This window comes from Myxine glutinosa, chromosome 7 (genome assembly GCF_964187855.1).
Source record: "Myxine glutinosa chromosome 7, kmMyxGlut1.1, whole genome shotgun sequence".
NCBI classification, from domain to species: domain Eukaryota; kingdom Metazoa; phylum Chordata; class Myxini; order Myxiniformes; family Myxinidae; genus Myxine; species Myxine glutinosa.
The window spans coordinates 125,721,534-125,737,460 of record NC_136267.1 but is presented as its reverse complement, the minus strand read 5'-3'; the positions used below and the strand labels follow the sequence as shown (position 1 = coordinate 125,737,460).

General features: G+C 45.5%; 1 protein-coding gene across 4 annotated transcripts in view; it reads right to left on the bottom strand.

Moving 5' to 3' along the window:
- LOC137431634 (protein TANC2) overlaps positions 1-15,927 on the bottom strand; it is a 384,138-nt gene that overhangs the window by 135,721 nt on the left and 232,490 nt on the right. For all 4 annotated transcript variants that reach the window (XM_068123171.2, XM_078782260.1, XM_068123170.2 and 1 more), the window contains 2 exons: positions 12,716-12,947; positions 7,171-7,337 (listed from right to left, as the gene is read on the bottom strand). In XM_068123171.2, coding sequence (XP_067979272.2) covers positions 7,171-7,337; positions 12,716-12,947 — 399 coding nt within the window. The remainder of the gene's footprint in view (positions 1-7,170; positions 7,338-12,715; positions 12,948-15,927) is intronic.

The window sequence follows — 15,927 nt, the reverse complement described above, 5'->3', positions numbered from 1 at the left end:
GTGGAATTCTCTCATGTAGAGATTACACTTACGTCGTTTGAACTTTGGCCGAGGTCATTATTTACTTTGAATGAATGATCGTTTTAAGGCCATTTTCCCCGCTGGAGCGGGGGTTGGCCTTGCGGGCCCCATGACAATCATGGTTCCCTGTTTGAGGCAATGTTTTTATGGCCGGATGCCCTTCCTGACGCCAACCCTTGGTCGCCTCTTACGATGCGCAGGGATGCGGTGTACCTATTCTAAATCGGGGTACACACCGGGATCATTCATCCCAGCAAGCTGGTACTCAATTTGCCGACCTCGGAAGGATGACAGGCTGAGTCAACCCTCCTGGCGTTAATTCAGCGATCGATCGGGATTCGAACCCAGGATCCTAGGATCCCAAGCCGGCACCCTAACTGCTAAGCCAACACCAGGCTAATTATAAGATATTACTTTGAATGATGTTTGTATACTAATCGAAAAGAAGATAATTGGTTTTGGGTCGTCCTTTCCACATATCTCGTGGATTGTGAGTTGGAGAGACGACCGTGATGGCGGGGAGGGGGTTGGCATTCTCTCAAGCAGGGATTCAACCCATGTCCTTATAAAAGGTCTTTGTCCGAGGTCACCGAGTTCGATCGGTGCAGCCGTGCAGCGCAGCCGTGCAGTGATCGGTGTAGTCGTTTGTGCGGCACCCGGGAAAATAATGTTATGCGGGAGTCCAAACCTGAGAATGCTGGAGGCCAAAGGTGAAATTGGGGAAACAATATACCCTATTTTACTCCGGGAGATCCCAGGATTACCCACCCAAAATATCGTTGCGACAGGTTCAGCCGTTTTTGCGGTACCTTCAAACAGACGGACAGACAGACGGACGGATGGACATTTGGTGAATTATAGTAAGATATTACAAATAATGCTATTTGTGACATTTCCGTACAAAAGCTACTGGTGTTCACAAATTGCATGGAATATTAAATTGGTTCTATGTTGGTTTAGGATGCAAAATGTCAACTTTTTATGACAAATCTCTCGAGTACATGTGTAGATAACAAACAGACAAACTTACGAATGAAAAGTCTTGATAATAATCAACGGCCACCTCTTTTCAGGAACCGGTGAGAATTTTGAATTATTACAATATATATTCCATTGTAATATGTATGTACTAGCAGAAGTACCCGGCATTGCCGGGCGGGGGAGGGGAGGGAAGGGGGAAGGGGGGGGGAACAGGGGGGAGGGGGGAGGGGAGAGGGAGGGGGGGGGAGGGGGAGGGGAGGGGGGAGGGGGAGGGGGGTGGGGAAGGGGTAGGACAGAAAGGAAGGGGTATGGGGGAAAGGGAGGAGCATGGGGAAAGGGAGGGGGAGGGGGATGGGGAAGGGATAGGGCAGAAAGGAAGGGGTAGGGGTGAAGGGAGGGGCATGGGGGCAAGGGAGGGGGAGAGGAGGGGAGGGGGGAAGGGGAGAGGGTAGGGTGGAGGGAGAAGGGAGGGGGAAGGGTAGGGGGAGGGGGAGGGAGGGGGAGCGGGAGGGAGGGGAGGAGGGAAGGGGAGGGGGGAGGGGGAGGAGGGAAGGGGAGGGGGGAGGGGGAGGGGGGATGGGGGATGGGGGGAGGGGAGTGGGGGGAGGGGAGGGGGAGGGGGAGAGGGGAGAGGGGAGGGGGAGAGGGGGGAGAGGGGAGGGGGAGAGGGGAGGGGAGGGGGAGAGGGGAGGGGGAGGGGGAAGGGGAGAGGGAAGGGGGAAGGGGAGAGGGAAGGGGGAAGGGAAAGGGGAAGGGGGAAAGGGAGGGGAGGGGGAGGGGGAAAGGGAGGGGAGGGGGAGGGGGAAGGGAGGGGGAGGGGGGAAAGGGAGGGGAGGGGGAGGGGGAAGGGAGGGAGGAGGAGGGGGGAAAGGGAGGGAGGGGAGGGGGGAAAGGGAGGGGAGGGGGAGGGGGGGAGTGGGAGGGGGAGGGGGAGGGGAGTGGGAGGGATAGGGGGAGGGGGAGAGGGGAGGGTGAGGGGGAGAGGGGAGGGTGAGGGGGGAGGGTGAGGGGGAGAGGGGAGGGGAGGGGGAGGGGGAGGGGGAGGGGGAGAGGGGAGGGGGAAGGGGAGAGGGAAGGGGGAAGGGAAAGGGGAAGGGGGGAAAGGGAGGGGAGGGGAGGGGGAGGGGGAAAGGGAGGGGAGGGGGAGGGGGGAAGGGAGGGGAGGGGGAGGGGGAGGGGAGGGGAGGAGGGGAGGGGGAAGGGGAGGGGGGGAGGGGAGGAAGGGTAGGGCCAGTCAACAATGACGTTGCAGTTCTCATGGTAGGAGAGCATCCCAACAATCGCAACATCGTCCTGCATCTTCGCAACAACAGCACGAAGCGGATTTTGGAGACTCACCGATCCTGTGACGCCCTCCAGTACCGGCGTTGCTGGGCGGGGGAAGGGAGACCCGTACATTCCCAACCCGTACATTCGCCCTCTCAACTCAAGCTCACTCGGACAAAAGCCTCGCACAAATTACACCGTGAAGGCCCAATGGCCATGTCTATGCCACAAATCAAGTACCTGAGCGAGTCGGGCACACTGAATTGAAAATATATAGAACGCTCATACTCCGTGAAAAGTGAAGCCGCCGTGTCGCCATCTTGGTTAGCATGACTCGACCAACTCGCTATGCGGATCTCGTTTGTTTTGAACGTGTCCCAGATTTTAAAAGCCAGACAACTGTTAAAATGCCATTTTGTGCGGCAATAAACTGCTCCAATCGGTTACGGAAGGGTTGTGGAAAAACGTTTCACAGCTGTTTCAAAGACGTTTAATTCATATCGCACAAAATCGACACAAAACACGATCGTACAAAAGGTAAAAAAACGCAATCGCTTTTCGCTCTGAATTACGTGCAAACGCTTGACGGAAATCACCATCGCCTAGCATCGAGTGCCAACCAAGATGGCGCCCGGTAGCTGCATCTCCACCTATGTGGTGTGAATGGCAATGGTCATTCTATATATTTTCAGTTCAATTGTCTGGCGGCGGGGATGGAACATCACGTGATCGCTCTGAGCGAATCAGCGAGCTGCTCTGGCACCGGCTGAGATTCCGTGTATAATGTTCCTCGCTGAAATGCGCTAAGGTAAATATCAAAAAAAATATGGATCTCGTCAAATATTTTGAGGTAGGCCATGTCCTTCCCAGGCTCAATGGCCATGTCTATGCCAAATATCAAGTACGTGAGCCTCTCCGTTTAGGAGTCTATCGGTAAGATTACACACACACAAACTGTGTTTTATATATATATATATATCATGAAACATTTACATTTTGTAGTCCATTGTATAATTTAAATAAACATTAATGCAAATTTCGCATGTGGAAAAAGTAAGTACACACCTACATTTATCACTACTTCAAATACCTAAAATTAGAATCAGGTGCACCAGCTCAGGTGTAAATGATGAGAACATCGTTAGAGAGGATCTTGGAGGAACCTGTCTTATTTAAACCTCAGACATTCAGTTTGGTTTGCTCTTTGTTGTTGAAGTGTGCGGCATCACCATGCCAAGATCAAAAGAGCTCTCTGAGGCCTTCAGAAAGAAGGTTATAGATGCCTACGAGTCTGGGAAGGGATTTAAAAAGATCTCCAAACAATTTGAAATCAATCATTCGACTGTCCGGAAGATCATCTACAAGTGGAGAAGATTCCAACCAACAGCCAATTTGTTCAGGCCAGGCCGCCCCAGCAAGTTCAGCCCGAGCGCAGACCGCAAGATGCTGAAAGAAGTCTCTAAGGACCCCAGAATGTCATCACGCGACCTACAGGTAGCACTTGCCACAGTTGATGTCAAAGTGCACGAGTCTACCATTAGAAAGAGGCTGCACAAATTTGATCTACATGGGAGGTGTGCCAGGAGGAAACCTTTGCTGTTCAGAAAGAACATCAGGGCAAGACTAAAGTTTGCCAATGAACACCTAGGCAAAGACCAGCACTTCTGGAACAATGTGCTCTGGACAGATGAGTCAAAGGTAGAGCTATTTGGCCACAGTACCAGAAGACATGTTTGGCGAAAACCAAAAACAGCATTTGACCACAAGAACCTGATACCAATCCCGGTGTGTACCCCGGTTTAGAATAGGTACACCGTATCCCTGCGCATCGTAAGAGGGGACCAAGGGTTGGTGTCAGGAAGGGCATCCGGCCATAAAAACATTGCCTCAAACAGGGAACCGTGATTGTCATGGGGCCCGCAAGGCTAACCCCCGCTCTAGCGGGGAAAAATGGCCTCAAAACGATCATTCATTCATTCATTCATTCAACCTGATACCAACTGTAAAGCATGGTGGTGGAAATATTATGGTTTGGGGCAGCTTCGCTGCATCAGGGCCTGGGCAGCTCACCATCATGGAATCCACTATGAATTCTTCATTGTACCAGAGGGTGCTTGAGGATAATGTGAGGCCATCTGTCAGAAAGTTGAAGCTCAACCAAAGGTGGACCTTGCAACATGACAATGACCCTAAACATAGCAGTAAATCCACCAAGGAATGGCTGAAAGGAAAGAAATGGAGGGTTCTGGAATGGCCAAGTCAAAGCCCGGATCTAAATCCCATCGAGATGTTGTGGGGGGATTTGAAATGAGCTGTGCATGCAAGAAACCCGTCAAACATCGCACAGCTGAAAGAATTCTGCATGGAGGAGTGGGCAAAAATTTCTCCCAGTCGATGTCAGAGACTCGTAGACAGTTATAAGAAACGCCTACTTGAGGTTGTTTCTGCCAAAGGGGCAATACCACCTATTAGAGCCAAGGGTGTACTTACTTTTTCCACATGCGAAATTTGCATTTATGTTTATTTAAATTATACAATGGACAACAAAGTGTAAATGTTTCATGATATTTGTTATATTATATCACCTTTATCTATCAATATTGTTGAAATGAAGATCAAATAGCTGTATGTTGAAAAAGTCAAAACTTTACATGGGGTGTACTAACTTTTTCACGTGACTGTATATGTATGTATGTATGTATGTATGTATGTATGTATGTATGTATGTATGTATGTGTGTGTGTGTGTGTGTATATATATATATGTGCCTTTTGCCTTCTCGCTTTCGATATGCGAGGGTTGCCCAAAAAGTTTCACGACACTTTCTATACTTCAGTCAAAATCAACAGGAAATGTCTAAAACTTATTCTGTGGTTAATGTTGAATGACCAGCTTACTACTGCAGCTTCACGGAACAATACGTGTTCTAGCGCATGCGCAGGGGGTCGTTAAAATGTCGCTGTGTGGTGATCAGCATTTTAAACAGCGGCCCGTTATTGAATTGTTTGTGGCGGAGGAGGATTTGGTAACAAACATTCACAGGCGGTTAAAAAATGTATGCGGAGTCAATGCTGTTGATAAAAGCACTGTTAGTCGTTGGGCTTCACAAATTGCGGGTTCTGAGAAAGGCCAAAAGGTTTGTGAGTGATGACGAGGTTATTGAAGAAGTGGCTGCGAGTGCAGGATTCAGACTGGTACAAGAAGGGGATACATGCTCTTGTTTCTCGCTGGCGCAAGGCTGTTGAAGTTGACGGTGATTATGTAGAAAAATGAGGAGTGTTATAAATACATCTAGTTATCCTCTGAGTGTGTTCAAATAATTCTATAATAAATTACTAGCAATAAAAAAATTGTGTTGCAAAACTTTTGGGGCAACCCTCGTATATATCCCTATCGTTTTCTCTTTCTCTTCACTCACACTCATCACACCTCTGCAGCGCATCCATGTATGCTATGCAGTACTCAAACATTCCACTCAAACATCACACATTACAAAAACAACATTACAGAACCACGAGTGCAAATCCAACAAACAACATCAGCATAAAACAGCTCGAGCATCCAGCACAGGAAAATGCACAGGCCTGCAGCGAGACGTCAATGGCTGATACTTCACCTTGATTGTCAACTCCACTCGACCAATGGGAATTGCATGGTGACAGGAACTAGAACAGTGCCTACGAAGTTCAAGCTGTGCCCAAAGCTGACCAGTCCCCAAACCACACCCCTCCCAGCGCCAATATAAACCCATAAATCAAAGGGCTCGGAGCTTGCACACGTCTAGGGAAATCAAATTCGAGTCTGAACCTGCAAGTCTGAACCTGCGAGGACGAAACCTGTGGGACGAACAGGCTGGTGACACGGTGCAGTAAAGAGCTGAGAATCGAGCCAATCAGGGGAGTTTCCCTCGGCGCGCCGGCTAATGCACTTACACTTTCTGTCTCTGGCTTTCCCTACTTCCAATTCATCCACTTGGAACGCACAGCAATACTCAACAATTATGCCTTTGTTCCTTCTTTGGACTGGGTGACTGACTTGCATATCACGCTTTCCTCTAAAGCAATACAGGCATTCACCTATACTTCCCCCTACACTGCACACCACATCCTCTGGCCTCCACATCTTTCTCCCCTCCCCCCACCCCTCCCCTTTTCCATGTTGTGACCAATGTAAGCCTGTCGGTTTGCGTCTGGTGAACGAGGAGAACCAATATACCCTGTCTTCTTCCTTTTTATCTCTCTCTCTCTGTCTTACTTGTCTTCTTTTCACCCGGAATGATTGAGGCGCCTGCTATGTGTAGAATCGTGATAAGTTGACTGACTGAGGGCTGATGTGCTTAGGGGTAAGATCTTTCTTGTATGACACTGTTTGATGGTACAAACATGCCTTTTTAGCACATCATTTTGCCTTTATTATGTAATATGTAAATATGTTACATTTCGGGTCTCCACGACCAGGGTGGCAACCGGAAGTGACAAGCGGGCGAGCGAGAGTTCACGATGGTTAGTCATTAGCCAACATCAAACTTGCGGTGTCGCTCGGCCATTTTGATTCACAGCAGTGGGGTATTGAGAGCACGGTACCCCATCTGGGGGGTTTAATTCGCCAGAAAGGTAAAGTAGAATTAGACGCTGGACCTTGCCTGAATTAAACATCTTAGAAGGCATTCGTGGTTACTTAGCAACCCATCACCCGCAGAGTTATCTGCAGCTCAGTGTCATGGGCTGGGAAATAGGTCCGAGTACTCCCTCGTGACCTCTGCCCCTGCCAAACTCGTAACAATATGTTTTCCTTTGTTCAAAATACTTTCTCAAATTGTGTGGAATCATAAACAGGTTGAAGACATCTGCTTTCAAAATATTTTCAACTTTTGTTTTATTTGCAGCTGTGGGTTACCCTTACCTTTAACTTTGTCCTGACTGTCACGATGACTTTGAGCCAGGGGGGAAACTTTGGGAGCATCTTGGCCAAGAAGGAGGCAATGGTGTGGCCATAATCTGGCTTGTGAAACTCAGCCTCGTTCAGCCCATCAATCAGAATGATCAAATTATCTTCTGGGATCTTTTTCTCTGTAATGAAATAGGCAAAAGGGTGTGGTTGAGTGGAGCCATACTATGACAAATTACCTTCCACTTTGGGACATGATGTTAACCATTATTTTACAAGGAAATTGCTCCTTAATGCAAGGCCACAGCAATTACAGGTTATAACAGGTCATGTAATGCAGAGCAATTCCACGTTGCTTGAGCTTGGCTTGTTATTGGACAAGCCGACAAGGTATGATGTGCAGTCGAGATACTGCCGCATTAAGCATAATCTCCCCCAAGTATCATGTGTGGAATGTTGGGAATGTTGGGAATGTAACTTCCAAAGGCAAATCTCCAGTGGAAAGGAAAACAGACCTACAGGCCAGGTGATGTGGACAAAGAAGGCCAGCTGAGAAAAGTTCTCCAAATTTTCTAGCCATGTAATTTCATTGACTTTTTTGGGGTTGGGAAAAGGGTTATAGGAAGGAGGGATCATTCCCAAAATGGTAAACTATTTTTCTGATTGACCAACTGCCAAACCAAAGTATCAAATCAATAGACAGCTCGACTGGTTATCTATTTAAATCACTAAATCATCATCATGTACCATGCCTTATAGAGAGCATTGGTGCTGCCAAAGCATTTACTAGGCTACAATACTGGTCGGTCGCCACTCAGACTCAGGAAGTCAGGGCAGGAACTTAGGATTTGTACAGGGTGCCGTCGATAGTTTGCCTACTCTTTGCGAAGGACACTGTGGGATCTTTAATGTCCACCAAGTAAAGCTAGCAGACGAGACATGCAGTTCAACGTCCTTCCGAGGGACGGCACACGAAATGATGAATCACCCTGCCTGTAAAACACTGCAGGATGACAGATGATAACTGGACCGAGATTGGAACCCAGGCTAGGCAGCTTAGAGGTGAGTGTGTACCTCTAGGCCATCCTGCCAGCCCAATCACCAAATAACGATCATAAATAGTTCCATTGCTTGGATAAATCAGTGGCATTCAATTGCATAGAGTCGTTTCAAAAAGGAACACAATGACAGGATCCCTTTTCTCAGATCATTTTTCCTGAACCACAGTCTAAATTAATGAGGAAACGTGTTCAGAGCAGTGGATCCGCATCTGCATCATGACATTCTCATATTGTACGATGGATAAGACACCCACGTAAAGCCACAGCATGCCAAAGAAACAATGCCTCTGGTACAATTACAAATGTAAAAAGTTATTTCGAAATGTTTCAGTAGAATACTTCATGCAATGGTTAACCTCCCTTCCACCCTGCTTCCATGCCTTACTTCGATTCTAAATAAATATTACAAATATATTTTAACCGTGCTATTATATCAGCGAAAGTCAACCAACCACAAGTGATATGGCAAGCACTGATTGACAGGTATCTATAAAATGATCAGCAAACATGAGCACAAGCAACAAATAAATAAATAAATAACCTCGTTTCCTGCTACCAAGTATAAATGGTGCACAAATAGAACTCCTTTAAAACACAAGCAAAATGTATTCCAAACAGAAATTGATGACGTAGTCCAAGCAGGGTTGTCCGCAATTTATGAAGTACAGCAAGATGATCCTATGGAAATAGGCAGTGGTATAATGAGTGGCAGGTGGTTGCAGGTAATATAATAATTTTAAATACCCTCATGAGAATGGTCCTTTCCTTTATGAATTCCATTGTTCAATGTGAACTTCGATTTATTTTTTAAAATTGGTTTAGTATCATGGCAAAATGGCCAAGAGGTACGCACACTCACCGCTGAGCCGTCTCGCCTGGGTTTGAATCCCGACACAGCTATAAACTGTCATCCTGGTGTCTCATGGGCAGGGTGATTCATCAATGTGCGTGTCATCCCTCGGATGGATGTTGAACTCAAAGTCCCATCTGATGGTATTAATTGGTGGATGATAAAGATCGAACGGTGTCTTGTGAAGAGTAGGCGAGTTATCACCGGCACCCTGGACAATTTACAAATTCCTGCCCAAATTACAGAAGGCACTGCATCAGCAGCACAGCCACATCCTCAGCGAATGATGCTACTTGCAGCCATCTGCTACATACGAAAGGATATTAAATATACAATAATTTGTTGGTGCATGCCTTTGTTGTATATGAGTGGGGAAACACTGGATAGCAGTGTAAAACCTATTAGCAGACAATCCAGAGGACGCACGACAACTTGCTTTACTTATTGGATCAGGTCACAATAATCCATGAGCCATTTAAAAGCTCTGCCACACGACTCACTTAATCTCCTTGTGTAACTCACGAAGAGTGTTGTTATTGTTTGTGGGTTGTTGAGGCCCTAATAAAATGTGTTCTATTCAGGAATCTGGATTATATAGTTAACAAACTCAATCATTCAACTCATACCTGCTTGAGGGAAGTGGAAAACGCTGTCTAAGGCATTGTTCCAGAATATCCCATAACTGCTCGATTAGGTTCAGATCTAGTGACTGAGAAGGCCATGGCATATGGAGAACATCAATGACATGCTCACCATACCATTGTGCTCAGTAGGGTGGTCCAAAAAACATCGATCTCTCCGATTTTGATGCTCTACTGGATTATCGTTAGAAATGGTCTAAATCATTAACCCACCAAATATTTTCGCTCAATTCCATCTAGAAACTCGTACACACTTCAATTGAAATATGGCGTTTTTCACCAAATTTGGCTAAACGAGAACAATCCAATAGCAACCTAGGTGGAAAAAGTACCTGCACTATTGTACTAAGCCATTTTGTGGTTCATGACGTTTTGCATGCGCTTGCGCCTGTGAGTGTGAAATCATCATGGTCGAAACATGTTTGACAATGCTTGAAACATGTTTGAAACATGTTCATACATGTCTGACTCATGTTTCGACCATGAGGACTTCACAGGGGTATGTACCATCAATGACATTATTTAGGAAAAAAATATTTCTAAAGTCTTTGTAAGTCATTAAAATTGACCAAAATGACAAATTTATATGTTGAGTGTGTATGAGTTTATAGATGACTCAGATGCAAAATATTTTTTGGGTGAATGATTTAGACCATTTCTAACAATAATCCAATAGAGCATCAAAATCCAGATAAAAAGGGATTTTTTTGCATTTTTGGACCACCCTAATGTGCAGCAATTTTATACGCAACCCTAAGCATGATGGAATGTTATTTCCTCAAATTAACACATGGGCCCCACTGAGTGGAAGCTGTTGCTTGGTGTCCCTCATTTACCCAGGTGTTTCCAATTAAATTTTTTTGACACTACATATTTCAAATGGCGGGGTGGTGGAAATGAATCAATAGTTACTGCTCGATTTCCATGACCATGCAACTTCCCACTTTTAAATCTTCCCCAAAAATGTGCAATAATTTCACCCTGATTTTTATCCCGTTTGAAAATTCAAATGTACCTTGAGCCTGTGCAGATATCATTTCTTTAGAAAGCCGAACTATTTTTCTTGAGAAATTGCATACAACTGGCTTTTTTTTGTTATGGCAGTATTTTGTAGTAATGTATGTGTTATGGAAATATTCTGGATTGTATCCACCAATAAATGTTAGCCCAATTACAAGAGAGTTAAAGCCTATTCCACTCCAACAAACCATGACGAAATGGCCTTGCACCAGGAAAACTCATCACAGACAGTAGTCTTGTTTGAAGTAGTTTCCGGCAATGGGTTAGTTCCGTGATGTGATTGCAATAAACGTTGTGTTTTTGACTCTGAAACTTTATGAAATGGGGGGGGGGGGGGGGGGGGGGGACTTTTTTTGCCTTGGACTTGCATTTATTTGTTTTGTTGAAAGGTGTCTGTCATTGTGTTCAAATGTCACATGCAAAGGAATGGTTGCACAGTGAGATATTGATGTGGACTAGATAGATCAACTGAAAAATAGAAATCATTTAAAAAAAAGTTTAAACAGCAATAATAATCATTAATGAGTGTGCTTGATTTTAGCAATTTATCATAACCGAGAAGAGTACCTGCCGATGGGGGACCTTGTTCTAAGCATGCAATACGTTCTTTTGACAGGTATATTTGTTTGGGCAGTGTATAGACAACTGACAGCTCCCTTAATTGCTCCCAAAGTAAATAAAAAATAACCTGGGTTATGGGCATGTAACAAAAACATGCCTTCTGCTTTGCTTATACAATACAAAACACCTCACTGCACTGGAAAATGTGGTGACAGGAATACTGTACTGTAAAGGATGGGTACCTGTAATAACTCTCCCATCTGGAGGCAGAGCTACACGATGCACTTTTACATGGAGAATTTGCATTCTCTCCCCTTCCCACCCCCTACCCCCTCAAGAAAACCGGGAAAGATAAAAACACCCCTCGACATTAATTGGGGTCGTGCTGATCCTATGCAGAAAACGTTTATGCAATGGGCCCAGAACTGTAGGAGGAGTAGCATAACAAGTGTGCACACACACACACACACACACACACACACACACACACACACACACACACACACACACACACACACACACACACACACACACACACACACACACACACACACACACACACACACACAGGTCCGTGAATTATAGGAAGGTTGGTCACACAACCCTTGTTCTTCGAACAAAGATGCGGTGACGATGCCACACTAAGACGCTCTATTATTACTTTGCCCAACCATTCACACCTTGTGTGGTCAGTCAGAGAAAGCCTTTGGCCCAAGTCTTTCACTGACCAGTTGATTAGGCCTGGCATTCGACTAACGGTGGTAGGAATTTGAAATCTGTTCGGGGTGGTGTCGACAAATAGCCTACTCTTCATGAAGGACACAATTGGATCTTTAACATCTACTAACCAATACTAATGGGCGGGTCCCCAGCCGATCGTTCATCACTTTGTGATGCAACACCCCACCTGCGAAGCACCATTCTGACAGTTTAAAGTTGATCCGAGAATCAAACAAGGATCACACAGCTCAAAAGCAAGTGCACGACATCTGCACCATGCCATATAATTGGATGTAACCACAACAGGAAAAAATGTTTTTTTTTTTAAACCATTTCTGCAAAATATACCTCCAAAGTAACAAAAATTACGTGAAAATAGGGAAGTGTTTCAAAAATTGCATTATATGTCAACCTACAGAGACTTACGAATCACCTCTGGTTTTGGAATAGTACATTCGTTTTAAATAACTCGCTTATTAAACAACAAACCGAATTTCCTCAATAAATGCACAAATTAATCAACATTCATTCTTTCTATATTTTCACGTCATTGGGGATAGCAAATTCATAATCCATGAAGTCCTGACAATTTTTTTTTTTTAAGCTGGCACCTTGGGCCTCAGTATAGACAAGAACATCGAAGAGAAGTAGGAATTATAATTGCATCAGGCTAACAACCTCCATTTTGGTAAATGATGAACACATACCTTTGTGCAAAGCGATCAATGGCTCAAGTACACCTCGGTGAAAAGCGCTTACTGGGTCCTGCACACAGGAGCGCAGGCCTAGAAGACTGAGTGCATGAGCTTCGCGTGCAAGCAACTCTCGATAGGGGACAAGTTGAGAGGACCGACACATCAACGCTGCTGTGCTGTGCACAAATTCAGGTACCAGGCAGGTGTACGCATTGTCTGCCTGGCAATAATGGTACGATACCACCTGCAGGCAGGAATGTGGAGTCAATGAAATATGGAGATGGATGTAAATAACCTCCTCTCATCGCAAATTGTCACAACCCTCAAACATTCTGTACAATCTGCAAAGACATACAGAGCCTTCAGAAAGTATTTACACCCCTTGACTTTTTTCACATTTTGTTACGTTATAGCCTGTACTTAAAATGGATTAGATTGAGATTTTGTCACTGATCTACACATAATAACCCTAACCCCCCACACCTCCCCCCCCCCCCCCCCCCCCCCCGAGTCAATACTTCATAGAAGCAAGCACATTTGGCATTGATTGCAGTTTCGAGTGTTCTTGGGCGAATCTGAATCAGCTTTGAAAATCTGGAATTGGGGAATTTCTTCATTCTTCCTTCCAGATTTGCTCAAGCTCTGTCAAGTTGGATGGGGGAGCGTCGGTGAACAGCAATCCCCAAGTCTTTCCACAGATTCTCAATGGGATTCATGCCTGCACTTTGGCGGGCCATTCAAGGACTTTCACATTATTGTTCTGAAGCCATTCCAGTGTTGCTTTGGCTGTATGCTTGGGGTCAGTGTCCTATTAGAATGTAAATAGTCACCACAGTCTAAGGTATTTCTCACTCTGAAGCAGGTTCTCCCCAAGGATTTGCATGTATTTGGCTCCATTCATTGTTCCCTGTATCCTTACAAGTCTCCCAGTTCCTGGCACTGAAAAGCATCCCCATAGCATGATGCTGCCAACACCATACTTCACGGTAGGGATGGTGTTAGATGGGTGATGAGCTGTGCCCAGTTTCCGCCAGATGTAGTGCTTTGCATTCAGGCCAAAGGGTTCAATTTTCATCTCATCAAACCACATAATATTTTGCCTCATGCTCTGTCTTTCACATGCCTTTTTGCAAACTCCAGGCATTCTGTTATGTGCCTGTCTCTCAGGAGAGGCTTCCATTTGGCCACTCTCCCATAAAGCCTAGATTTGTGAAATGCTGCAAAGACTGTTTTCCTTCTGGAAAGTTCTCCCATCTCAGCCAAGGAACTCTCTAGTTCTGTCAGAGTGGTCATTTCCTTCTTCCTCACCTCCCTGACCAAGGTCCTTCTTGCCAGATTCCTCAGTTTTGTCGGACGGCCAGCTCTATGAAGAGTCTGGGTAGTTCCATACTTTTTCCATTTCCTAATGATGGAGCTCTCTGTGCTCGCGGGAACTTTCAACACTATAAATTGGTTTATTCCCTTCCCCAGATCTATGCCTCCTCACAATTCTATCTCAGAGTTATACGGACAGTTCCCTGCACTTCATGGTAGAGCTTCTGCTCTGACATGCACTATCAACTGTGGGACCTTATATAGAAAGGTGTATTTCTTTCTAAATCATGCCGAATCAATTGCATTGGTCACAGGTGGACTCCATTCAAGTTGCAGAGACATCTGAAGGATGATCAAAGGAAATTGGACGCACATGAGCTCAATTTGGAGCGTCATAGGAAAGAGGTTGAATACTTATTAACTCAAGACATTTCAGCTTTTCATTTTTAATACATTTGTAAAAAAAATTCTCAAAAAGAAAATTTCCACTTTCACATTATGGGGTATTATGTGTAGATCAGTGACAAAAAATCTCAGTTTAATAAATTTTAAATTCAGGCTGTAACAACAAAAAGTGAAAAAACTCAAGGAGTGTGAATAATCTGAAGGCACTGTGTATATAAATACTGAACATCAAAATAAACTAATCACGTTCATTTTTTGAAATGTGCAGCTTTACAAACACGTTTCTTCAATTGTAATGGCTGATTATGTAACGGGAACTTCACTTCAGTCACCTGGTTGATCAACAATGGCATGCTTGAGTGGTTCTGTATAGGGATCTTTCCATTTAAATAATGACCCTCATAATGAAATCCTGCAGTTCTTGTTGTTAGACATTCATTTACTGCTGTCTATGGTCACTCTAGAGGCTTCTGACAGGGAAAACAACAAGAAAATTAAGATGCCACACCTGAACAACGTTTAAGGGCAATTGGGATTCTTGAGGCCGGCGAACAATTGCCCGACGTCTTGGTTGCTCACAGCCTGCTATTTCCAACCTGGCCAGGCGTTATGGTGAAACTGGAACTGTGAATGATGGTCCACGAAGAGGAAGACCACGGGTAACCACCCCAAACCAAGACCACTGGATTGTGCTGCAGCATCTTCGTGATCGTTTCCACCCTGCGACGCAAACAGCTGCAGTGACAAAAGGTCTCCACAACAACCGCATCAGTGTCTCTACTGTGCGGAGGCGCTTGAGAAGTCGGGGCCTGGTGGCAAGACGTCCTTGCAGAGGTCCATTGGCGGAACAGACTAAGATGGTGTCTGCAGCATCGCCGCCGGACACAGCAACAGTGGAGTGCAGTCTTGTTCAGCGATGATTCGAGATTTTACCTCCATGCTGCTGATAGGCGTCAACGGGTAAGGCGCAGAGGTGGGGAAAGGTATGCATCATGCTGTATTCGCCAGATCAATTATTGGGGAGGACCCAGTGTGAGGTTACGGGCCGGTATTTCCACCAGTTTCAGGACACCTCTGGTCGTCATCGAAGGCAATCTCACTAGTCAGCATTATATCAATGAAGTTTTGAGAACTCATCTGCTGCCATTTCTCCAGGCTCATCCTGACATCACAGTTTTCCAGCAGGACAACCCTCGATCCCATGCTGCTCGCCTGACCACCAACTTCCTCCAGGAACAGAGTATTGAAGTGATGCCTTGGATGCCTTATTCCCCTGACCTCAATCCCATTGAGCATTTATGGGATAAGCTTGGTCGACGTCTTGCATTGAGGAGATCAAAGGCTGTCAATCGGCAAATGCTCATTCAAGGCTTGCAGGAGGAGTGGGACAGACTTCCCCAGAACCGCATCAGACGCCTGGTACAGAGCATGCGTCGGAGGTGTACAGCCTGCATCACAGCTCAGGGAGGACACACACGATATTGAGGACTGCTGTCATTCTGTCC